Source organism: Anguilla rostrata, chromosome 7, assembly GCF_018555375.3.
Source record: "Anguilla rostrata isolate EN2019 chromosome 7, ASM1855537v3, whole genome shotgun sequence".
NCBI lineage: Eukaryota > Metazoa > Chordata > Actinopteri > Anguilliformes > Anguillidae > Anguilla > Anguilla rostrata.
In genome coordinates, this window is record NC_057939.1 from 44,705,930 (window position 1) to 44,733,556 (window position 27,627).

General features: G+C 38.6%; 1 protein-coding gene across 3 annotated transcripts in view; it reads right to left on the reverse strand.

Annotated features, from left to right (window-relative positions):
- Positions 1-27,627, reverse strand: part of LOC135259816 (follistatin-related protein 5-like) — a 113,909-nt gene that overhangs the window by 23,849 nt on the left and 62,433 nt on the right. For all 3 annotated transcript variants that reach the window (XM_064344581.1, XM_064344580.1, XM_064344579.1), the window contains exons 6-10: positions 27,342-27,462; positions 12,167-12,333; positions 6,999-7,119; positions 2,599-2,760; positions 2,042-2,176 (exon numbers count right to left, since the gene is read on the reverse strand). In XM_064344581.1, the coding sequence (XP_064200651.1) occupies positions 2,042-2,176; positions 2,599-2,760; positions 6,999-7,119; positions 12,167-12,333; positions 27,342-27,462 (706 nt within the window). The remainder of the gene's footprint in view (positions 1-2,041; positions 2,177-2,598; positions 2,761-6,998; positions 7,120-12,166; positions 12,334-27,341; positions 27,463-27,627) is intronic.

A 27,627-nucleotide genomic window follows, 5' to 3' on the forward strand; every position in this document is an offset into this window, starting at 1 on the left:
ACAATAATGTCTGTGGGAAGAGTACATTTTTTATGCTGTTTCGATTTTGGCATTTTGATCAAGTTTGATGCTAGCTTGCTAACGGTACCAGCTGGGCTGTCACTGACTGAGTCACCAGAGTGAGGGCAATATTAGCTAGCTAAAGGTGTATGGCGCCCAAAATGTGCGTTGCGATTCGGTCTGGTAAATACCGGTTTTGGGAACCAGTGCCATTGTTGTACCAGGTTTTGTTACCCAACTCTAGTTAAAAGGAGATAATTCATAGTAGACAGAGCTGACACCCTGAACCGTGACTGAATCCTACTCGCCTGACAAAGATAACGCGTGAAATAACGTGGCTATCTCTACAGCGTCGTTAACAAACAAAAGGATCGATACAGATTGACATAGATATATGACATCATTTTATGGGAGCAGATCTACTGCGTCTGATTCAGAGCAAAGACTTCACCTCTGCGCTCTGTCTCGGGCCTTCGGCGCAAACGGCGGTACGCGACTGCGCCTCCTGAATACAAACCTCCGCCTCGCGCAAGAGGATATAAAGTTGTTAAAAAAAAAAAAACGGACACGGGCCAGTTTAGCAGCAGTGTGGCAGAGATTGATTGCATTTCTTGCCTCTGACAGTCGCCCACTGAACCCTCCTCTCTGCCCTGGCCTGATGTGCTCACGGCTGTTACTATTTGTAAGCACTGATGAGTACCAGGGGACAATATTCTTTTGAAGCTGTGCAGAAGGACATGCTTTGCCCTTCAGGAATTTGAGAAAATTTACTGAATGGACAACATGACCATTTTCCGGTGAAGTGATTGGAAGTCTTGAATGTACTGATATAGTGTCTTTGCTATAATAATAATAATAATAATAATAATAATAATAATAAATGCAATCTGTTAGTCACTAAAAGTCTGTTTTCGATTACATTATTGGATTCCTTGACATTGACACACAATACAGTATCCGAAAAACATTCCAGGTAAAAAAGAAATTCACTGGCATACAGCCAAAACTGACTTTTGGTAATATCTCACAAAATATTTATTGAAATCTACCGCTGTTTGTTGGACACAAAGACAGGTTAATTATGTGTGTTTAAATCGTCACTCAAGCTCAATGCAGACACCTAAAAAGTTTGTTACATTTTGCCCCATGTTGAACTCGAACCTTCTCCCTCCTATACATGAATCATTTTCTATATATATTTCAATGTATTCAAATATTAAATATTATAAGGTCATATATGAGGCTCCATCATCTTCAGTCATGGGTTTATAGCAGGTAAATGCAACTGACTACACATCTACAAATAGATCTACTGTAAATAAATTAGCTTAATTAGCTTTATTTAATTACTTGAACTACTAGATATCGCTGAAACTTACTCTATTTGGTTATAGTTCAGCGCATATTGGAAGTGATAAAATAAATTGCTGCTGACTCATTTGCATAAAATTTGCTGACTTTTTCCCCCCCTCTGCAGTAAACACAGCTGGTTTATTTCATATGCATAAAAGCTTAGATAAAATCTAATCTTTGCACATGAAGTCTACCAGTTTGAGAGCAGACATCAGATTCCATCTCAAGTGTGCCTCCTGCTTTTGTCTTCACAGTATTTTCACTACAAATACTTATACATTGGATGACACTCCTTAGACTCCGGTTGCAAAAATGTGTAAAACAATTTAAAATGTGTTTTTCCATGATCCGCAGAAATAAGAGGTATTAAGATGAAACTGTACATTCAGCAGTAAATGAAGCAATATACAAAAATAGTTATTCAACACCAAAATTAATTGAGGTCTACTTTAAAATGTTATGCTGTTTAAATAAAAATCACAACATCTGTAACAGTATGTCTCCACACACTCCTAGTGCGGGTTTGCTTGGAACATTCAGCGAGCAGTTGGAATAATTAAATTGTTGTCGCAGTATGCATTTTTGTGTTGCATTGAAAGTTATAAAGTATTTAAAATAGCCTGAATTAATCATTGAGTGTGACCGGAGAGACAAGCCAGCACAGCCAGCTACCATTATTTATACATACGAGTTTTCCGTGCGGAATCCTCTACAAACAGGGAGGAGATATCTTCATCCACTCCGGCCTCGTTCTTCGCGACGCACGTGTAAGCTCCAGTGTCCTCAAAGTGAACGTTACTTATGTGAACCTCACTTCCATTTCCTAAACAGTAAAAACACACACACACACACACACACACACAAAATAAAATAAAATTCAGTAGATGATGTGCAACGGGTGAATAATGGATTTTTTCCACATTATTTTTTTCACCAATTCATTTTATTACACAACCAACCTACTGGCAAGTGTCTTGAGTAAAAATAAAATAAAAAACGTATAGGTAATATGAATCTGTTGTAATGATATTCATTTACAGCAAATCCATTGCGCATACAGTACAGATTGTGCGTCATCTACAACTGTTTATCACGATTATACTTTGCACTTCTAATCAGTGATTGCGCCGACTTTAGTGAGACCTCTAGGGCTTCTGGGATTGATTCATTGGTGCCTGGCCTTGCCCTGCACCTGCTTGTGGCGTGGTTTAAAATACAGGTCGCGCTCTGACGGGGGGTTCGTACCTTGCAGGGTGAGCTGCTTCGACAGCTTCCCGGTGATGTCCGCGCCGTTCTTCAGCCACGCCAGCTGCGGGTTGGGGATGCCCTCGGCGTGGCACCGGAGGCTGGCGGTGACCCCCGGCTCCCTCACCTGGCTCTCGGGGTACACCCGGATTACGGGCGGAACTGAGCGGCGAGAGAATTACAAAGATGGGCAAAATCAATGCGCAGCTGGAGCCGAAGCCGCGAGGGCCAGCACAAGCTTAGCGAAAGACGGCTTTCAGATCTAACGTCAACCCAGTTTAACTTTTTTTTTTTTCTCAACATTAGCATATTATCAGTGGGACCGAGCGCACTTACTGTGAATGTCATTAAATCACATTTCCTAGCCTAGCCGTAGCGTGCCAGCCAAACGGCTGAAAATGAATGAGCCAAATAAACGAAACTGAAAACAATTATTGGGCGGCCATTGATTTTGTTTAAATACTTGTTTTAAGGGTATGAGAAAGTAACAACGTGAGCAATGATTGATGGTAGAATTAAATGCATGCATTACTGCTTTGAATCCACAACAAATTTGTTACAACAAATTAGACATAACTGATTTCAATTGAGACACACACACACAGTAGTTTGAGAAAGTTAAATATTCCATTATTGCACAGTGCAGTGGGAGTCTTGTGTGATTGTCTCATTCGCTTGATGTGCTGATTCAATTCCCTCTGCGCGACACACGCATGAATCAAATCAGCAATCTAAATCTTTGACTCAAAATTAAATGGAAATGATTCTTTTTTTTTTCAGTTTGGGGAGTTGAACAGTCGCCGGCATTAAAGGAATGTAATTCTGGTACGCGTTTGAAATTCAAAGTTGAGCTTAAACAGGTTCTGACAGGTTCCTCGTAGTGTGAAAGTGTACCGCACTGTCTTTGCGAAGCAATTATGAAGATGGAGGATGATGCTGACTGGATCTTGGTGAGGTGCTTGTGACATGTTCTCTCGGATTGTGGTCTGTCATTGATGGACTGTTTGGCTGTAATGTCTTGCCAGGTTAAAATTTTCAGTCTGCGAATACTACAGATGGCAAGCAGCAGTGCACTGGCTTAATCCTGCACCCAGCACTATCATAGCAACAAGGAATTGTTCCCTTGTTAATAGCAATCACAAGGTTGAGGCCAAGGTTGCTCGACAAGTGGCACAAAAGCACAAACCATAGAGAGAGGTGAATGAACTGTATCTGATAAAAGAAAGCAGCACTGTCTCTTCCTTGTTATGTGTGTGGTGCTGGGCATTACACAGAAGGTGCAGGTAGCTCATCATGTCAGTGGAAAAACAGCTGGTAGGGTTAACCTAATGAACATTTCTCTCACGCTTATAACACCCAACATCCCCCCCCCCCCCCACCAAAAGAAAAAAAGGAACAAACTTGCTTTTTTATTCCACTTGAATGAGCGTAGCAGAGAACAAACCCCCTGTTGTCGATTAGACAAAGTTTCCAGCCTCCAGCAAACCCTCAGTGTCAGAAATAAAGATGAATTCTTGATGTATGAAACGGTCAGTAACTAGATCAAAAACGTTCATGCTTCTGTTTTCTAGTTCCTTCTTCAAAATTGATTGATGCGCATGACAGAGAAAGCAAAGGCTAGCCTTTCTAATGGGAAATTCATTATTCTGTTCTGCTGTCGCATAGCCTAATTTCTGATTACTAATTCTGAGCTTGTATCTTTCCACTGTGGGAAAACATCAAATTAGGAATATTGTTTGAGCATATCAAACATGCCTGCCCATCTGTGTTGCAGATAACACATGAATTACCATATATTGACCTTAAAATAGTTCAATGTAAACACAATATTATAGAATATTATAAAGAAATAACCACAAGAAGAAATATACAGTTCCTCTTTTTTTCTATTATCATTCAAATGTGTCTCGGACACATTTTTTAGTGCTCTGCATCAAGCAAAGCCATCTGCACCAATGACAGGGATTTTCAAAATTTTCTCTTCCAACAATAAATGATGAGCTAGTTTCACTTCTGCCTCATCTGTTGCTCTAAAATGAACTCTAAGGCAATCATTTTGCCGACCATTTAAGTGGAAAGGCTGAGGGGATAGAATACCATTTGTTAAAAAAAAAAATCATAAAGGTCAAAACGGAACATATAGTTGAAAACCACAGTGATCAGTTGATAGAAGTCTGGCTGAATTAGACTGTTCCCAATGGCCAATAGAGATTCCCTGTTATGAGAAAAAGCCATGACATGATACAATGTTTATGTGTTTATTTGTGTTCCTGTTATTAATTATCAATCTATAATTTACAGCATACAGCAAGAAAAAAAAAAACAATTCTATAAAGAAAATATGTCATTATGAAAAGCAATTCAATGCAGAAATAGGGCAATACAGCCTTGTAGCACAGGTTGTAACCGGCTATTATAAAATAATAATAAGGGTTTTAATATTTTTCAAGCTTAAAGAGATTTTTTTCTGAAGGAGCTCTCATACATACAGGGCTGATGACCATACAACAGAAACCCAGCTGGCTCACTGTCAGTCATTTTGTCCCCCCCCCACCCCCTCAGCATTGTGGCTTACAAAGAACACTAGCCCTTTTGTAGGACATAATAATGCTGTTCTATTGGACCACTCTGTTTTTCGAGTGCTCGGCTTGTATTGGTCTCACTCAGAATGTCATACGGCGCCTGAAAGGACACAGGCCCCTCTCTTTTCCGCATATCGCTGTTTTGTTGAAGCCACGCCTGTGGCATTCGCTTCCTCCCTCCAGCCGAGATTTTTCAGCCTCAGGAAAACCTCTTTCCAGGACCCGGAGAGGTCTTTCTTCTTCCCACTGTGATTATCCTTTCAGCATGGCAGTTCTCGCACTCTACAGGCTACCCAAGGCCGGTCTGAACCAGCCACTGCATCCAACCTGTCCCAGTGTACAGTAGAGCCTGCATATCCTCCGCAAAAGTAGCTGCTGGGTTTGGAGACTTATAAAAGTGTGTGCAGGATTCAGTGGATTCCAACATACTGTACACATGCACTGGCTGTGTGTCTTTGTGTCATTCAAGAGATCGTCCAGATTGACTGACTGATCACACTAATTTAATTTTTAAATGGAATGGACGTTGAGCAATTGTTATTTTCAAGTAGTAATTTGTGATTCATTGTTTGAAAAGTAAATTGGCTGCTCTCTAATTTTAACTTATGCCACAAACAGCCGAAAATACATCAGAAACTACATTCATAAAGGATCTGCTTTATTTTTTTAAATAAAAGATGAAGCTACAGATTCATCTGCTAATATATAAATTCCTAAATCACCACACCACCTATTTTCAGTAGGATATAAAAGAGAACTTATATTTGAAATGAATAACTCAAACAGAAATGTATCCAAAACAGAGTTCGCATTGTATCTGGTGTCCTGAGTGGAATTTGCTAAATGCAGTATCCAAGGTCAATGGCTATCCCGGAGCTTGCTGTTACTCTTAGTTGTTATGAAAGATAATTGAATGACCTGACAGCAGAAAACCTCAAATACCCTGGTAACTGCCAGCACAGACAGGGACATGTGTCAAAGTAATGACATTTTTTCCCCCATCCGTAATCAATTGCTCGGCAACATTTCCTAGGGCCAGCCAATTTGTTTTCAGCCAATTAAAATGAGATCTTATCATTAATTACGCCTTAAATGGCAAAAGCATTAAGGTCATTGTTAATGGAAACAGCACATGCTGTGGAAGGTCGTGAAATTGTAAAGTCTCATTAAATCTCAAGAGCTGCCAAGTTTCCCCATAGAGAAAGGCCTTTCGTGAAAGCAGGGCCCCTTGAACATCCAGTGTATATGAAATAAAGACAATCCTGCCCTCATCTGAGCTGGCATAATCTGGAAAAACGCTGTGTTAGAACAAAGGGTAAGTTATGAAAATTGAACAATTAACAGAAAAATGACAGATAATAATGTCAAAACAAATCGGAGCACGCGCAATATTGCTCTGCATTTGTTTAACAGATTAAGATTGCCTATAAATATGTGCTAACTAAAGCAACTGTATTTTTAATGAGCTCGGAACTCATTTCCATCCTCTATACATCTTCCCAGAATCCCCAAATTAACTATAACAATGCAAATTAAACTGGAATATAGGCATTTAAATTTTATCAGTAAATCACCTGTTAAAAATGCTAAAAAATGCCTTCATTTTCACAGACAAAACTGAAATATTCAATACAAAAAATGAGGCAAAATACATACCAGCAAAACTTAGATATAGCTTATATTAAATAAAGCTTAATTAAGAATAATGATACGCAATGAAAATTGCATGTTTAAAATTGCACATTGCACATTGTTGTCACTGTGTTACCCAGCTCTGTACCAGCTTAGCTACATTTAATGGAATGAGATTTTGCTTACCGTTCACCTGGAGAGTGTGGGTCTGAAACAGCTGCTCATAGCCATCAGCATGGCAGGTGTAGTTGCCCATGTGAGTGGTGGTCACCTTAGTTATGTACAAGGAGCCATCATCTCCAAAGTCCTAGAGGAGGGAAAGAAGAAAATATTTCTAAGTTCACAATTTTCAGAGAAACAGCACATATTTAACAGCATGCATTCAAATATACAGTGAACTCTATAATCTGGACTTCATTGACTTTCATTGGCACAACTCTGGCCCTCATGTTGACAAATGCCAATAACAGACTCCAAAGGCAATCAAAAGCCTACAATCAAGTCTAGATACTGAAAGTTATCTTATATCTGCACTAAGGAAGCTAATGGTGAACACACCAAACTAATCAGAAACACCTGTAAACCCATTTGTCCCAAAGACTGTGATGACCTGAAATGTGAAGGGGGAAGGGGATTTGTGTATAACAAGTGTATAACACATATTCTTAAATAAAAGCGGAGAACATGCACTTTAACCACATGTGAATTGTTTGATTACAAATCTAAAATTGTAGAGTACAAAGCCAAATCAATTTTTTTTTAAAACGTCTTTGTCCCAAATGTTATGGTGCTCACTGTACACACACATGCAGAAGCAGCCACATTTACAACCTGTGCAAGAAGCAGATGAGATCAGTCATGGCAATCTGTTGCAACAGGAGAAGATGGTGACACATACGCAAGTGTCTTTTAATGCCTGCGGATTGTACCGTTAAGTGGAATTTGCATCAATCTCTGCAGGAGCATGCCATTAGCCTTGCACTGCCATGGAAACTTCACAAGCAGATTTTCTCTCTCCCTTGAGACAGGTAGTAAAGATTGACTTTAAAGGGAAAAACACAAAGCGCACAACCGAGACTCTCTCCTGGACCATCTTCTAAGCATAACATTATCTTTCAATAAACTTCAGCTCAGCTCTTTTTTTTTTTTTTTTCTTCTCTCTTCAGTAAGGAATAACATTATTTTTACACCTAGGGTAGAACTGCTCCTATAACGAGTGCTTCTGCTCGGCTGTGATAATGTTGTGAATCCAGATTTGTGGTGTAGCTGACAGAAATATCTCGTCACCTCAGCCGCCCAAAACAACCCATATGCATTCATGGGTTTCATACACGTAACTGCAATAATTGTAAGTGAGTCACAGACTTGCACACTGCACTTGATAATAATTATATTTCTCAGAGAGTAAAGCAGGCTGTGGTCAGCTTCACTTCTATTAAGTGAAATACTGTAGCATATCACTGTCATTAGGGTTGCCAGACAACATACACAGCTTGGAAGCATCATCGCAGATGAGGCTGGGATCTATCGGACTTGGGGGGATCATTCCATCGGACCCAGGAGCCATTCATTGCAAACTACCATTGAATCTCTTCCATAAAATACTCGAACTACGAACGTTCCGGTTGAAATCCGGTTGTCTAGCAACCTTGACTGTCATACAGACACAGACACAGTGGGGTTCACATCTGGTACAAGAATGAACATCTGAGCAAAGCCAATGACAAGTGAAACAATGATTAAATTGAGATTTAAAAAAAAACAAACAAAAAAACTCCTACAAAACACTATTTCCATTTTGACATAAATAATATATGATGGGGCAATAGCAAAAGCCAAAATAAAGAAAAGCTTCTGGGTGTTTAGCTTCAGAGAGGAACATGCTGCAATCCAACAAAATGGATAAAAGCCATGAAGCTAATGATTTCATACAGTAGGTACAAGTGTGGTCTATGAATAAAAATAATATCACGATCGGCATCCATGTTCATTAAGAGTATAATTTTTTTGCGGCAAGTTAACTTTCTTCGACCATCACTATGCTGTATTATGTGTGGAGGAACTGGTGATTTTCAGGGAAGTGCTTTAATTCTATTCTCTGACGGAATTCAGTCATTCTAATTTGATTGGTTCGGTCCACGCCGAATCAGACGCTGGCTGAAGAAGGGAGGGTGGAATCCGTAGTCGCCCCTCCGCTCTAAATTCAGCGCACCGGGGCCGCGTGAACCCCCAGAACTGCTTGTGTTCAGCAACACGTTTCTCAGGGCCGGGCTCTAATGCCTGTGATGGCTGCCTTGAAGCAGGTCTCCAAACAGCAGAGAGACATCACAGCCGATATTACCCATTCCAGACGAGGGAAGAACTACAGAAAGGGAAGAAAACGGGGAAAGAAAAAAAAAAACCAGATCTGCAAACCACCGCACTGCAAATGGACTTGGGTGGCGTGTTATAGCTTAGGGCCACGCGCAGCCTAGCATACGGTGTCACCTTTCAAATGAAAAATGAGCGGCGGTAAAATGGAAACCAGAAGGTGGAACGAGGAGCCGGAGATGTCTACACCCCCTCCCCCCTCCCCACCCCCCCCACAACCCCTGAGTCCTCGTGTGTGCTGAGCAGACCTGTCGGCGGAAGAGGGGCAGGAGGAGGAATATTTATTGAGAGGCGCCGCCGGCGGTGCTAATGGGCGTCGTCGGCTTCATTCTCTGCCCTTCTGCGTTCCCTCGACACGGACCGCCTCGTAAAAGCCCGCGTTCGGGCGCGAGGCGTGCTACCGCGACGCGCGCGGGGTTAAGAAAGCGGGTCTCCTAGTCATTTTATTTATTTATTTTCTCAAAAAATGCACACCGCTTTTAAACTACCATGAGGCCTCATTAGCTTCATGGGCTTTTAAATGTGGATGATGAAGGCAAATTTTAATTATTGGACCTACCTCTTGAGGAATCTGGAAAAAAAACACACACACACACACAGTACATCCTTTTAAATGGAGGAAGACGCCAGAAATTACATATACTTTTATCATCAAAAGAGGTATGAGGAGTAATGGCTCCAAGGCATTTGTACAGCGACAGGAAGCAGGCAAGTGGAGATTATGAACACTATCCAGTGCATAACAGTCCAGCAGTACAATATTTCAGCTCCGAGAGCAAGGAAATCACAACCTTTCTTAGTTCATTAAATTATTTTCACCCCGTGAATCAGAATATTAGTTCCAGCATCACATTTGTCTAAAGAATATCATACACATTTCATGCATGCACACTGCATTGGCTCACTTCTTGTTTGTATTTGTTCATCAACCTAATAGAGTAGAAACACGCACTTCCAAAGTGCCTGTAGGGTGGTTGCAAAATTGTTCTGAGATCTATTCATCATGTAGGCCCATCAAGCCCTTTATCCTGCGGGGTACGGAAAAGTGGGGAGGATATATCTTTACTAACAATAGAGTGCAGAGACAAGGAGACCACCTCTTCAGATCTACAACCAAGGCCTGCAGTAAAGTACAAGCTGGGCAGGGACTGCATTGAGGTCACTGCCACAGGTGATGGATGGTATTCCATTTGCAGGGTTTGGCTAGCGTTTTAGACGAGGAAACGAAATTCTCCGGAAGAATCCGGTGCCCGTTTTTTTTTTTTTTTTGCATGCATGTGGTTTATAATCTATATTCATTACCGCCAGTCTGGCTGTTTTTCACAAGCAAAACTGTAACTCAAACAATGAAGAATGGTGATGCAATGATCCTCAAGTAAAGTTTCCTAGGAATTGCTGCAAGCTGCTTCCCAGGCTTTCAATATTTGGTAATTTTGAAAATGGAGTTTGATCTTATGAGGTACAGGACTATATTTCACAGCACAATGGGAGTAATTGTTTGTACTACAGGGGTTGGCCCTATTGATGCATGGCACCATTGCGAGTACCAGGTGCTTCTTAGTTTTATGCATCACTTGCTTCCCAAATTAAGAACGTGTTTGGTGGATATCCAAAGTCGCGGTGTAATGTGAAAGGCCGTCATTGATCTAGTGCCATCATTAGCACTCAATGGATTTTGGGAAATTGCACGAAATTCAATTATTTCCAAACTACCTTGTGACTTCTATTTGACTTTGTTCTCCTAGAGCTAGAGAGTAGCAAGATGGCTAGGTTGTGTTGTATTGATGGGGTTGTTTGTTTGGAGAAATATCCAAATTTGGATATCGTGTCTAATAATCCTTAATAATGGATTGATGAAAGTGACCATTAGACATAGGAGACATATTAGTTCAGTAATCACATTGTAAATACTAGTCCAATGATTTTATAACAATGTTTTCATCACTGGTTTCCAACCCTATTTCCTGAAATCTACTGCTACCAAGTATGATTTTCATTTTGCCCTAAATCACCTGTTTTTCAAGTAGTGCTGCCAAATGCCTGGTGTAATATGCACAGCTTCTTGAAACTAGTCACAGACTTTTGTAATAGTTGCAAACTTTGAGAACTTCTGCAGGCTTTGGGAATTCTAGCAGATTTTTGGAAGAACTATGGGTGCTTCATGGGCAAAAAAAGCTTTAGTGTAATGGCGGCCTCTGTCTTGACGAAGGTGTTGTAACTGTGAAAATGAATTCTCAAATGGAACTGAAAGGGGTTTGCTATGTCATGGTAGAGTATCAGCTTGTTTGAATTGTTATTTACAGTGGATGAAGGGCTTGAAAGACTTTCCCATTATTTATGAAAATGAATTAGCATTTGAAGAGGCAAATTGCATTTTGATTACTGCCAATTCTATTACCTGAGTCGGCAATAAACCGTTTGATTGTGACCAATTATGCCACTGCGTGTTTCATGAGTAAATGGAAGTTAAGCGTGAATGCTTTTTTTTTTAACAAGTTCATTACGTTGCATTACAGGCATTCAGCAGATGCTCATATCGAGAATGACTTACATAGCATTTACATTGCATACATTTATGCAGCTGGATATATACTGAAACAATGCAAATTAAGTACCTTGCTCAAGGGTACAACTGCAGTGTTACAAGGCCAGAATTTTGGTTACAAGACCAGCTACATTATACTACACTGCTGTCTAGTCTCGACTAGACATTCTCGATACTATTTATTCCAAATATTATTTAGTAATTTTCTTTGCTTTGCAATTATTCATTTGTCTACAGCTAGATATTTGCCTTAAAAGTTTAGCACCTTGTCAAGGTATTGAAACTGAAATTATATAACAACACTGGCCATATCATGAAATGTAATCTATGTATTGTTGGTTGGGAGAGGTTCTTTGGTTGACTGTGGCTTCATTCTTCACACATGTATATTATACACCGTACTGTGTTATTACAATTCATGTGATAACTAGGCACTTACACTGATGTCCTCCAGGTCCAAGTTGTTCAGAACTTGACCGTTGCGCCTCCACACAATAGGAGGTCTCTGCATTCCCACAATGCCACAGGTCATGACTGTACTCTGACCTACTGTGACCGTGGTGATGCTCAATCTCTGGTCATCAGGCAGGCTCAACTGAAGCACTTCTGTGAAGAGAAATGTCAAATGTAGTTATAAATTCTGTTTGTTCGGATCGTGTGTGTGTGTGTGTGTGTGTGTGTGTACGCAAGGCTGTGGGTATGCACTTGCGTGTTCCAGGCACAAAGTGTAAAATGTTTGAATTCAAGGAGAAAATAAACACATAAATGTGCCAGGTTTGTATGTATTTTTACCCAGGAACATAATTGCATGACTGCAGAGGTCACAGTTACTCCATGAAATATGTATCTTGTGGAAACAATAAGTCTGCAGCAGATATATTTCAGAGAAAGAGCATGGATATGCAAATGCATGGTTATAATGTAACCATGTTTTATGTGTCACTAAACTACAACTGCATTTAGTTCAATGTTTCTTTTCCTTGGAATGATGAAAAATGTACACGTGCATTTAAATCCATTCATTATGCAAATCATTAAATTATTTATTCAAATCCAGTAATAAATAATGATTTACTATTCACCCAGTCCATTGAAGTATGACAGGCCTGATACTACCTCAGATAGCACGGGAAATTGGCATTGTGTTTATAGATTAAGCAATTTATATTAATTCAACAATCAAATAACTATATATTAAAATCAATAAAAAAACAAAAAATAAAAAAAACATGATACATAATTTAATAAGAAATAAAATCACCCCTTAAATGAGTATTTAACACACACTGACATAGTTAGTGCAACAACACTGTCATTTAATATAACCATTATTACAGATTTAATGACAATATATGTCAACTACAAAACAACAACACGATGCAACACGATGTAACCACTTAGCAAGCTATTTAATGACATGTCATGTCTGATTTTTCCATGGACTCAGTGTGATCGTTACCGCAATGTCAATTAATTTCATGACATAAGAAGCCCGGCACAGTTTTAATTTCCCTCTAGGGTAATGAGGAAAGGTCTGTACTTTGAGAATAAAGGAAACCCTGACTCAATTTGCTCTGCCCCTGGAGGCATGAAACTACAAATACAATGGGATCCCCAGCCGAAATGGATGCATCAAACTAGCAGGAACAAGGGATTCCACAATTAGCAGCTGCGAGGAGACGTGCATCCATTTCATATACAAGTTGTTCTCATAATTAGTGTTCCACTTAATTTAAACATCAAAATAGTTTACTCTCTTTTTTATGCCCAGTGTTGATTCCATTTAAAGTATTGGAGTGCCCAAACAACACTGGGTCACAGTTCGATACATGTGCAGTAAGTGACAGATTTTATTGAAAACTGAAAAAATATTTGGTTTGGGTTGTAGCAGCATTGACACAACAATGTAGCAATCAATCTCACAACAAAACAACGAAGTGTTCTAATAATCCAGTGTCTTGGCAAACAATAAGGAACCATCTAGGGAAAAACCAAGTAATTAATATAAAACATAAATAGCAAGACTACACCCAACAACTGCACTGAGAGAGCAAAACAAAGAGCTCAAAACAAATAATTAAGATACTACTTCTGTGATTTTAATTTTATTTATTTATTTTTTTCCTGGATTGGTGTAGCCAAATCCCAGCTTGGAACATATCATTTGAGAATATTTTGGCATCATGTACTATGATCAAATATATGATCAGTCAGGCGTCAAATAAGAAAGCAACCTTGAGTGACAAAGTGCATACCTAAGTAACATTTAGAGCAGGGATCATCAACTCTGGCCCTCAAATCCAAATCCTGCCCTGGTTTTCTTTTCTCCCGGGTAGTGCGACTGATTGGCCAGACTGTCTTCACACCTGACTCCCAGGCAAAGGGAGGGTGGAAAACCAGCAGTTCTCGGTCCTCGAGGACCGTGACTTTCTGATCCCTGATTTAGAGGATGCCACCGAACACTTATTATAGACTCCCATTTGCTTGTGAACATTACAACATCATTCCCAAAAAATTACTTTAGTGTCAAAGAAAAATCTTTTAGGCATGTTTCATTCCAAACTACTGGAACTAATGATAGTCATGAATAACCAGATGCGTGTGAGTAACATTTTAAATGGCTGAACCTATGTTAAACATCCTGAGAAAGTGAACAAGAATGACTATCTACAACCTAAGTTTTTTTTTTGTTTGTTTTTTGATAGTTTTGGTGCCGAAACCCAGGAGGAAGTGGTCTCGGTGTAAGTCGAATTAGCATTAGCCTTCGGCTGAATTGTGTGGCATTCGGCCCGCCAAAGAGGCAGATTGGTCTCAGCTGCACTGGCTGGTGGAGAGAGCACACGCACCTGGGCTGCGTTAGCTAATCAGCCCAGGTGCTTAAAGGTGTGCTGCTCTCCACGGTTCGGGGCTGAGATCGGGAGCTAACACCGAGAGCGAGTTTCTTTATTTGAGTTTTGTTTAATTTCAGTTTTGTTTCTTTTTAAAAGACGGGAAAAAGTAAACGCCCACTGAAAAGTCGGAGGAGCTGGTCTGCTGGAAAGCAGTCCAGCTACAGAGCGGGGAACTGAAATAGTTGTTGCTCGGTTTTGCTTTCTTTTGTCTTTGTTATTTTAATTTGTTATTTTAGTTTATTGTTTTTGCCTGGAACCCATGAGGGGGAAGGATGAAGATGGCGTTTATTTTATTTCATGTTTGTGTGAATGACACAGTCATTTTCCTTTGATGCTCTTGGAGGCAAAGTCTATGAACTGCGTTGTCTACCTTCACTGTATCAAAAAGTCTGTTTTAAGACTTTAAGGAATGTGTAAAGGGAGGAAGTTTTATTCTTTGTACAAATGGTGTTCACAGCTGCAGCACTTAAGAAATGTGCAACATAATTACAATCATTATTTTAGTAGTTTGCAGTGGGGAATTGGTGAATGTGAGAGCAACGGTTTCTCAAGCAGAGAGACAATTACAGGCTTCAGTATTAAGAAATCTTGCCTCATTTAATGCAGCCAACAGTTACAAATCAGTGCAGTTTACTCAATACAAATTTGTTTACAAATTAATATGGATTTTTACCAAATGATAATCAAAATACATGAGTACTTTTTCCCACAGAGAGTTTACACTGCTGCTTCATTACTTGGAATGATCTGGAGACTTGTATTGCTCTGAGTATCAGAAAACACCAAGTAAACTAATGAAAAGATACCATTTCTTTCAGTTTGTTCAGGGAGATTTTTTTATTTATTTAAATTTAAATCTGATATGCAGTCTCATAAATGCTATTAAATGTTATGAATTACCATGGTTGCTTTAGGTAAGACTTCAATATAACTTTCCATTGCTAATTCATTCCCTGTTAACAGATGCAGACAACTCACGCTTGTGAAGCTGGCTTCCAATTTATTGTTATGCTCCAACGTTGAATAATGTCTCATGTAGGCTACCAAACGTGAGCGCACGCTGTGTATTTTCGTGCCACATTTAACCTCTCGTGGACAAAAGCATCTTGACCTGATTAAGCTATACGTGTGAGGATTGTATCATCAGCTTAGCCCCACAAAAACACACTTGTGCATCTCCGCTAATGTTCTCTTCCACATGCCCCAGTTGCAAATCCAGCCGCTAGCATCTCACTTAACAAGACGTACATTTCAAACTCAGCAGGCTTTTGTGAAACGCGCCGGCATTATCTTGCTCAATAATATCCTCGCCAACCATTCAATTACCACCCTGGTGTCCTAATGGATGTGGAATAGCTCGGAGCGAGGCTCTGGGTTTGCGGTGGTCTCTTGAGATTGCAGTCTGAAGCTACGAGGCAAATAAAATCTACAAACGAGCTCCATCAGGGCTGATGCAGGAGGCCCCATAAGCACTGAAAATGACTATTTTATAGATCGACTGGCTCGGCCCTCCCACTGATCCTAATTTATAAACCCGGAACCAATGGCAGCTGGTGGGCTTTTTTTGTCGATTTTTTTATTTTTTTTAAATGAAATTCTGAAGGTTCTTGGGGCCCGCTCCAGGGGTGGAACTGCCATCAACATCCAGGCAGTAATTAGTGATTAATGAGAAGGTAAAAGTTTTGATTTAGTCTGGGCTGTATCCATAGTGATCTGTTGGTACTATATAACCACCCTTGGGTGACAGTAAATCTCCTAGAACACAATAAAAGGTGTGTTTGCCTGGGAGACCTGCTTGAGCAGCAAACACTCATAAAAGGGACAGACCAACAGAAGCATACAGGTTTATGGGTAGGGGTTGGTACTGGTTGTTTCCTGCTGGTAAGCCAACTTGAAAGCAAACCATCTTTACTGTTCCATTTACATACATCTTTTGCTGCCTCATTGAACAGAAAACACAATGGCGTCATCAACGTGCAGTGATATCCCAATATCTTTTTTTTTGAAATGCCTACTTTGGGAAAAGCAGAAAAAAGAACTTCATGAACTTATCGTTGCAGGCTACTAAAATGGTTGTTGGCTCTATCACAAAAAACTGCTGCAATTGAAGGAGAAATATATATATATATATATAATATATATATATATATATATTACTGTGCAAAAGTCAGAGACCACTCTTATCGTTTATTCAATTTCTAGGCAAATCAGCCATTCAGTGCAAAATTTTTCTTTTTTAGTATCAGACAATAATGCAAGAAACGTATTTTACAGAAAAGCATCCACCACTACATATATTATCAAATCTGCCAGTACTTGAGTATTTGTCAACTCTTTCTCTTGTGCACCCTACTACTAACACATAACATCTGTGTCCTTCCAACTAAAGTTCATTCCAACAAGCAACTGCCCAGATAGAAAAGATAATCCAATTGCACTAGGAATGTGAAAGTCAGAGGAAAATAAGTGAATACATGTTTCCAAAATTGGAGTTCAAAAGATTATTGCAAGGTAGAGAGTGGAAAATGGGACTCTTAACAACTGTGCAAGAACTGGTAGACCACCAAACTACTATCATCACAAAGACAGTACTTAACAATTTGAACTTTCAGGGGAAAAATCAGACTCCACTCTTGTTTCAGATCTGAATAAATCCACTGGTGTTTCTTTCAATCCTTCCACTGTGACAAGACAAATCAATACTATTTCAAAAGGATGTGTATCTGTCAAAAAAACACTACTGAGAAAAGGAAAGAAACAAAAGAAGAACATTTACACTTGCACACCAAAACTGGACACCTTTGCAGTAATGTTTTATGGACCATTGAGTCCAAATTTAAGATTTTTGGAAGTGGAGAGAAGGCAGTATCTATAGAGCCGAAGCAAGGGAAGACTCTCAGAACCATATCTACAACCATCAGTTCAGTGTGGTGCAGGATCAGTGCTACTTTTGGGTTGTATAACAGCATCTGGAGTTGGTGATTTGGTTTTGATTGAAGGCATCATGAATGCTGATAAAAACAAACAGATCTTATTATGCAATACCCCTTACATATTATGCAATACCCTCTGGACAAAAGTTTGATTGGTAGAAAATTAATTCTACAGCAAGATAACAACCCCAAGCACACTGCTAAGAAGATCATGCTGGTGTTCTGAGAACAATGGATTGGCCACCCTAGAGTCCAGACCTCAATATAAGTGAATGTGTTTGGGATTATTTGGATTTGAGAAGCAGAAAATGCAGCCAACTTTTAACACTAAACTTTGGAGGTGAGAGAAACATTGAAAAGTATGCCTGGAAATTTATTTGAAAAAGCAAGTTCCCCAAAAATACTGGAAGCTGTAATAAAGGGTGGATAAACAAAATACAGACATATTTGATATAGTCAATAATTCTGGAGATTTTTGTTGTTGTAATTTTGTGATAAATATTTGTTTGTTGCATTATCTTCTGACCCTGAAAAATGAATAACTTGCACTTAATGGCTGATTTCACTTGAAAGTAAGTAAAAGAAAGGGTTGTCTGATATGTATATACAGTATACAGTGTATACTTGCATGTATATATTTATATAGCAAAACGTTTTAGTTTGAGATACACAGAATAATTTGAATCTATCATTAAGCTATTTAAAATATAATATGCCGTGTAAACGTTTGATACATAATTTACATTGGTAAATTGGTATAAGTGGTATAAGTGGTATAAGTATTTCCTATGATTTAATGAATGTAATTCATATCCGTAACCTCCTATATGAAGGGTTTGTGGGCCTGTGTGGAAACACTTTGTGCCTCGGTAAATTGTAGCAAAAATTGATTTATGTTTGTGAATTGCATAGGAACTGAGCTCCGGAGTCAACAATAATTTTAGATGCCACAGTTGGCGACGGATCAAATCTTGAAATAAAGCGGCAATAAACCTTCTGTTGTAATCTAATAAAGTGACTGATGCCTATAAAAGTGGAATGAATGGTAATTTACGCGGCGCATCAGAGCTGCTTATGTTTTGTGAGCCAAATCTCCAGTGCAGCTGTCGGGGGCACCTCTTGGGACCCGAGCGTATTAGCATGCTATGCGGTTTTAGCAGCCGCTAATTGGATCGAATCCAACACTGTGTACTTCCTGTTAAAAAAAAAAAACGGCGAAACAAACAGGCGTTGCCGCAAAGCACGAAGGGCGCGCCCGCGCTTCCTGCGACACTCTCGTCGTTTGTCACCGGGCGCCGTCGTCAGGGGGAAGTTTGTGTTCCGTCGCGCCGGAGTGCCGCCCCATTGGAGCTGCCGTTGTCGGCGCGGAGTGACACTGAACTCTGAACCGGCGGCGGCAGGCATGTCGAGATGCGCGCCAAGCGCTAAGAAGGACAGCTACAGTACATCACAGGGCTGTACCGGGGCCTGTCAGCCCAAGCCTGATGGAGAGCAGAACTGAGCTCAACAGCGGCCATGGAGACACTGAATAATTGCCTCAGGCTCCAGGAGAACACTGTAATGGTATAGAACACAGGAGTTGGGACTGAGGTGCCCTAATTGCTGGTGATCTTTAGACTGTCCCATTTGTCTATGTTGAAGGCCTGGATATCAGTAGTTTAGGCTGGTCCCTGGGGGGGTGAATATGTTTTTATCATACAGCCGGTCATGCATGCACTGGTGACATGAGAATCTCGCTGCTACGAATGCACATACAAAAGTGACATGCAATTTGTAAATGTATTTTACGTGTTTCAAAAGACTTGGCAGAAACAGTGCTGGAAGGTAAGGGTTATTTTCCGAAGTTGAAACACCATGAGAGGTCATTTCATGTCCAAATGTGGACTTCAATGACATGGTTAAAACTGATGTAGAATGAAAATAGTCTTCATCCTACTGCCTTCCAGCTGTAAAATAATAAATCCCTGTCACTGTTGTTTTCTTTTGAATGTATGGTGTGTCTGGCTAACACAGAATGCTGGTGGTGTTTGTGCCTGGGTCAAAACTAATTTAACTGGCATGCTTATTTACAAGCCCATATTTAATATTTATTTTTTTACAAAATGTCATTTAAAGCACTTTTTTCCTTGAAGAAAATAGGCAGGTAAAATGCAAAATACATCATCCCCTTTGCACACAGTGCCCCACATGGGTGGCGATATAGCATAATGATTAAGGAACTGGCCTTGTAATTGAAAGGTCACAGATTTAATTCCAAAGTAGGACACTACAATTGTATCCTTCAGCAAGCCTGCATTACTTCAGTATACAGTATATCCAGCTGCATAAATGTATACTATGTTAAAAATGCAAAAGCTGTGTACATCATTCTGGATAAGCGTATCTACTAAATACTGCAAATGTAATCTAAGAGTATATCGAACAATTATTGTGTATGCTGTTTTGTTTTCGTTTATTTTTTTCTCTTTGCCTGACAGCTGATTAATTGAAATAACAGTTTGTCTTTTTGGATCAAATGATATGAAACCAAGTCTATGCTGATCTGCATCTATGTTTAAATGTAACTTTTAAATCTGAGTTGCAAGGTACATTGTAATTAACGCTAATGTATTGCAGCAGCATTGAACCTTTTCATTTGTTGTAAAACTCGGAAATTAAATTAAGTCAAATGGTAAAAAATTGTTATGGCATCAATTAGTAATACAATATCCAGGATTCTGTATCCCTTATGCTAACACTTAAGAGATATTTTTGATAGCAACACCCCTGCAGGCAGTTGTGCACTTTCTAAAATGAGCATTATGAAGGCAATTTAAAACATTAAAGCAGTTAGTGGCAGCTGAGAATCAGCCTAAAGCAGTGTGTCCTTTCTCTCTCCCTCTCTCTCCCACTTATTCAACTCTCTCTCAACTCACTCCCTAATAGAGTCTGCTTCATTCCTTAGCCCACATAGGGAAGGACAAGGTTCTCAAGAAAGCAATGGACATCCAATTCCACCTATAATGTTAGATAGTTAGAATAAACCTGTTCAATATCTCCAAAAAATCCACTCATTTCACATCAGACAGGACTGTTCTGACTCATAATGACAGACACGGCAGGATTGGTGACTCTGAATTTTACGAACTATAAAAGTCCAGAACAGTGAGAATAAGACGCAAGGCTATTAGACAGGTCATGGCTGCAAGGTTGACAATGAGAAATGATGTCTCTTTGTTCAAACTCCCAGTGCATTCCAGACCACCCACCCAGGCCGTGTTGAAAATGCGAGGAATGTACGCCGAACAGCTCCATTAATAAATGTTTTGTCTAATACAGTTTGCACTCAATGCGGCTTGACTTTAGTGCTAGTGTGCTCTTTAGCTCAAAGGCCTTTATCACATGGATTCACCATAAGTCCAACTTCTGTGGGGGAAAAAAAAACATTTCTTTATAACATTGGTCCAGCAGCAATATCAGTGATATCAGTTTGACCAACAGTTGCATATTTCACTTTATACAACGGCTTGGCTGAATACTCGATTCTGATTGGACCAAGGGTGTGCATTCATTTTCAATAATGGGAGACCTTGTCTGTAAAGCCCAACTTAGTGAAATAACATAGACATGATAATGGTTTGGAAATAAAGCCCGCATATTTTTGGCTATGATAATGAATATATAAAGAAGCTGATTGGAAACAATAATTAGTATAATCTGAGAAATAATAAACAATAATTTTAGAGAATTCTGTCCAATGCATATTCCGTCCAATTTCTCACAAAGTAATTTGCCCAGTTGATATGATGGCTATCTTAAATATGTCATTTTATATCAATTATCCATTTTAATTAAACCACACACTACAGTTTGGATGTGTATGTATGCATGTAGGAGAACTTTAGTTCTTATGAAAATTTAACTTTTATCATTCACAATGTCAAACACTGAAGACTTGATACATCCCCACAACCTTCAAATCACATTGCCATTGCCATTTGAAAAACGAATAAGGGTAAACAATTCTGTGCACTAATAATCTACCATAATTAACAATTAATGCATGTAATTACTAATTCATGGTTTACAATACAATGCACAATACAGATTGTGCCCCACTCCCATAAAACAGAGTGCAGTGTCTCATATAAGATAGAGCCCATTTATTTATATCACTGCTTAGAGTTCTAGCTTTGCCATACAAGTCACATTAAATCACGATGCAGTGCTTAAAACAAAAAGTGTGCAATTCTTTCTTAAACTTACAAAAAATAATCTTGTATTTCATCCTTGCAACTAGTGTGGAACAATGAAGAAAGGAAGGAATGAATGAATGAATGAATGAGTCAATCAGTCAGTCAACAACACCCCATTCACAATACTGTAAATGTATTTGGTCAACTATTATGGTATACCATAACACTATACCATAATCAATGCATGTAATTACAAATGCCTGGTTTATTTTATAATGCACAATATAAACAGTGCCCCACTCCCATAAAATAGATATCTCATAAAAGATAGAGTTTATTTTTCCCATGGCAAGTTATTTTATCAGTGCTTTGCCATACAAGTCAATGTGAATCATTGTAAAGTGTTGAAAATTGACATGCAATGTCCTTATAAAATCTTATATTTCAACCTGGTGTCTAGTATGGGATCACAATAAACAAATGAAAAAATTAATCAATCAATAAATCAAGAGTTTGGCCCTCGAGCCTTGATATCTCAAGGAGATTGTGCAAATACTGTTATTTATTTATTTTTGTTTACAAAAACACACTTATAATCTGTCTCACTAGGTGCCATTATCATATTGTTCAATAATGGTCAAATCTTGGTTATGTTTTAATATGTCTCATTGAATATAAATAAGTGTTAGATTACAAATGCACAAATTCCTTATATTTGCTTTCTTGCTTCTTGAAACCATGCGTTTTACTTCGTCTCATCTGGGGCATCAATCCCAAATTCATATCAGGTGCCAAGCCTCAGTCCTTCTTAACTTTACAGCATAAGGTTCTGACATAATAAAACACTGGGGGCACACCATGTGACCTTAGAGTTTAAATATGAACAACAAACGAAAATGACTTTCATAGTCATTTTCCCAGCATCTGCTCGTGGATTAAATAATACATTCGAATTATGTGGATCAAGTTACTCCTGTCCAACACAATTATCTAAAATATGATCACCCGCAAAATTTTAATTGCACTTTTCCAAGATTTTCGCTTGTATATTCTTTAAATGTAAGTGCAATATGCATGCAATATTTAATACATAAAAATTGCAATTACATGTCACATTGTGGAATTCATACCATAATAATAGTATATATTACATTTTCATAAAGGCCTGACTAATGAACTTCAGTGTGGAAACTGTATTATCTTCACAGCAATTAAAAGTGATAAGAACTATTAAAGGATTTTATCGGCAGTTCATTTAACAGGTCTTAATACAGAAAACCTTTTTGCCCATGCAAATGGTTCACGTAACACAGTTCTCACAGTACTTCCATTGTTAGTCAGCATGCAATTGATCAATTAAAGCCAATGACTACACTTCACGTGGTAAATGCAGGACAGAATAAAAAAATATATATTTTTTAGATGGCTCACAGTGAAAGATTAGGGCTGATAAAGTAAATGGATTAATCCAGAACATTTTATTAATCCTGTTTTATCCTCAGAAAAATCACAAGTTTTAGGCAAAAGGCAAATAGCAGAAACACAGCTGAGAGTTGTAGTCATTACCTATAATATAATGTTACATGCAATAGAGTGAAAGGGGTATTTATGATTTAATGCTTTAAGCAGAAATGGATTTGAGGGGATAGTATTAAATATAAGTAGGGGTAGTTCACCCAAAATAAATTGACAAAGTTCAGGGTTTGTTCATCGAAAATGCAATGTAAGCAGAGCTTTTTTTGAAACACAAATGTTGATAATAGTATATATTGTTATTGCACATGCTGTAAAGCACGACATATGTAGATTGCAGATGAGCAAACAAATGATTCATCAACATGTAGGTCAGAAGTACATTTACAGTAAACAGCATGCTGTTGAGAGGTGGTCGGCAACTGGATAAAATGTTACGCAATTAGCTTGTAAAAACAGATAAAGAATAGTTTAACATCAATCACAAATATATAATATGTTTATAATATGAAAATATCTTGGCTTCAACATCACAGGCATATATCATAATGCTAAGTGCAAATGGTGTACAAATGCTGTAGTTTGATGGAGATGTCACACTATGCGCCAGCAGGACCTCATTATGGGCAGCAGGGAGATGGCACAGATCCAGAGACTCTGCCGACCTGTCCAGTTAGCAATCCCTCCTCTCTGCATGTTCATCCTCTGTCACAGCTGCTGAAGCTAACTTTCATCAAAGTAGAATTGAGAATTCATCCTGTAACCCACATAAACTGCTCTCCTCACTCAGCTCACCCCCCCCCCCCCCCCAATATTCTATATATACAATATTCTCCTTCAGTTAATGTTTCTCTTTGCATATATTATTCTTCTGTTCAGCACTTTTTATTACTTGTGAGGAGTAAACTCAGATTCATGAAGACTTCTGTAGACTTTTGTAACAGTATAAGCTATGATTATAAGGACAGCATAAGATGTATCTCTGCCCACTTGTAATTCAGAAAGTCTTACTGCCTAAACATTGACCTACACTGTTCACTGTATCCTTCGGGAAAAAAAATGTATTCAGTATGACGCATAGGTAGTCCATTTTTATTGATTATGTTAACTTAATTTATCTTTATGAGATTATTTTCTTAGACATGCTTTGAATCTGCAGAGACACACCAAAAATGTCAAGCGGAAAGATACAACTTGTCAGTCAGAAGTTACAGTAAGAGTTATTATGCAAGCTCTTGTTTCATGTCCATGAAGACAAAAGTGGTTAGATCTGATACGAAACCGCAAGTCTTCAAGGAAGGGGAGCTTTCCTTAGATTTGTCAAAGTTCTCCGTTTGATGAGTGGCGCCCGAAGCAGGCTGCTTCCCCCGCATAATCGCTAACATGGAAGACACAGAAGAAAGGCTGTTGCCCTTTTTATTTTTTTATTCCCCTGGAAATGTTTTCCATACCAAAGTAGGTTGAGTGGCCTGCTTTATTTTATTTTATTTTATTTTTTTTCTATTGTGACTGCTAAGGGACCTCAATAGATTTTTACGGAAGTGTCACCCCGGCTAAATGTCAGGGCCAACTGAAACCGTTTGAAATGTCAGCGCGAGGAGAAAGCGACAAAGGAAACAAGAAGAGAAAATGTATGAACACATGCCTTCAAGGAGAAGTTAGAACTATCTCGAACAGAAACGGGTTTTGTTTTGCAGCGTTGTTCACAGAGCACGGTAGCTGTTCAGTGTATAACGTGGGAGGTGTTAGAATGCCACTGCTCAGGCAAGCCATCAAAACTTGGCCATTGGCCTGGTTAGGACGTCTATTTTGGCTTCTCTTTTTTTGAGCATCTCTGCTTATCTTTTATTTATTTATTTATTTATTTATTTATTACAATAGGCACTGACATGATCAGTACATACAATACAAATCATTTGTCATTGGGTTAATCCAACTGTTCTATAAATGTGCTACTGTTATGCAATATTGTTTTTCCAAGACATAGTTTGATTTTATAGTATTATTATGGACATTTATAGATTTATAAGTGTGTTTTAAAAATCTTATTATTATGAATGTATTATATTGTTCTATAGTACTGTACTTAACTTCAGTTCATTTCTGATGTGAGTTCTATTGCCAATAAATATTACCTTGAAATATAGACTCTCTACGAACATATTGCTAAAAATTTGTCATACACTCAAAGTGTAAAGCCAAAATGTTGGAGGCGTAAGTTGCTCAACAAATGGTAAAAAGACAAAACAGAAATTGAGGACGAAAGCTATATCAGGTAAAACAAGGATGCCATCTGCTCACTGTAATATGTTTGCTAGACACGATAATGGCACTAGGAATGACACAACATGTGCATGTAGTGCTATGCAATAATGCATTTAGACTGTTCTGGTCTTGTTAATGCAGTAATTTTGTTGATTTACCTAATACAGGTTACTAACATTTAATTCTCAATTAAAACCTTTCATACAGGATTTTAAACAAAAACAATTGAACATAAATGATATTGCTGGTGAAATTGAAAAAAAAATCAGTTTCCATCCCACAAAATAATTGTATTTGACAAGAAGTACTGTAAATTCTCTCTACATTGATTAGTTTAGCGCAATTAAAACAGCTTGAAATAGTTACTACTGTACAGCAATTAAATAACACTTTACCTTGAGCACAGGCCAAGCCAATGCTGTCAACCAGCCTGAACAATGTGTTAACCTCAGATTTAACTGACCTGAACTGTTGAATACAAGATAGAACTGTTCACAGAACTGCTGTGGATTTAGTATTTGGGGACTCTCAATAGATTGCTTAAAAGTCAGCTGCAATGAGGATTCAACTATAAACTATTCTTCTTTAAGATACCTGTAAGACATGGTTTAATAACCACTGAGCACTTCTAAAGAAATGCCTTTAAAAATTGATAATGGGATGTGGACTGGATTTCTGTCTCAGAAACTGTATGTCTCTCATCCCACTAAATATTTTTTGGACTAATTTTTAAAAAATGGACACATTGTTCAGGGCCTGAGGAATGAAGCTTGCTGTCGAAACATTGGTTACAGAAACTGCATTGGAGTACAGAGTGTGTGTGACCTTTCTTTTTCAGTTTGGCTGAATCGTTTTCAGTTTGACTGAATCCAGGCCATCGTTTCTGTGTGGAAGTCACATACTGTATTTCACCCACATAATGTTTCCAACATCTTCAGCAAATATGAGGCAGTTTGGTAATATCACCTCTGAATCTGAATCTGAAAAAATTCAATCTGAATCTATTGTGTTTCTTTGAACACTGCTAGGGTGAGTCACAGGTCCTACAGGCATTTGCATAAACACACTTAAATTAATCTATCAGGGGATGAGATACCATGTGGCTTTCTGCTTTTGAGCAATTTAAATGGAAACGCTACCCTGTATAATTCTTTCACTTTAGAATGCGTAATCTCAGATTAACCAATGACAGACCATTAGCCCTTACCGGAAGTCTTAATGTTAGATATGTGAAGCTGTTAATCTGGGTCATAATCAAATAGCTGTGCTCACCTACCCTATGCTTGCTTATGTAAAGAAACCGTAATATTGAAGCACAATTGCAAATGTTCAGTCATCCATGCTGTTGTGGTAATATACTCCTTTTAATACTCTGATGGGTACTGAGTCCAGTATGCTTACAATTACCTTTCTGCAAAATATTTAAAGGTTTGTTCGTTTTTATGTCCTATTTCGTATCTCTGTTTTGTAAATTGTGTCTTCAGTGAATTATGAATGTAACTCTAAATCTCACATGAGCACATTTGCTCAACATAATAAAACCTCAGCCGCACTATAATTGCAAAATGCACCGGAAAATGTATTTTGCCATAAAAATTGAGCCCATTCAAGCAGCAACATTTTAGTTTTTTGGGCACAAACACATCACTTCTCAGCAAAGTAACACTTCAAAACAAAATTAACCCCAGATGTGAGAGGTAAAAGCCATATGCCAAAAATAAATGAATTAATCAGCTGATACAATAATAAATTTGATGTGTTAAAAGATGATAAATACAAAATGTGTAAATAAGTGATTAGATTTTTTTGTCAAAAACACTCAGCTCTTCACTAGTCAAGCACCAACAGCATCATTACGAGGAAAAACCGGCACTCACCGAAAGCCCTGTAGAACTCATCCTTAGTCAAATGTTCATCGTCGTCGACATCATCGTATTTCAGGAGATCAAACAGTGTGCATTCAGATCCATCCCTGGCCAGCCCCTCCTGCTTGATGATCTGCAGTGCAGAGGTTGAAATGGGTCCATTAACACCCGCCTGGTCAAGCCATCAAACACCTGGCGGGCTACAGATGTCTACTCATCTGGCCTGCTTTACCACTCACTTTGAATAAGAATGAGCAGGGGGGGGAGAAAAAAGAACAAGACAGCCAAGGACAATTCT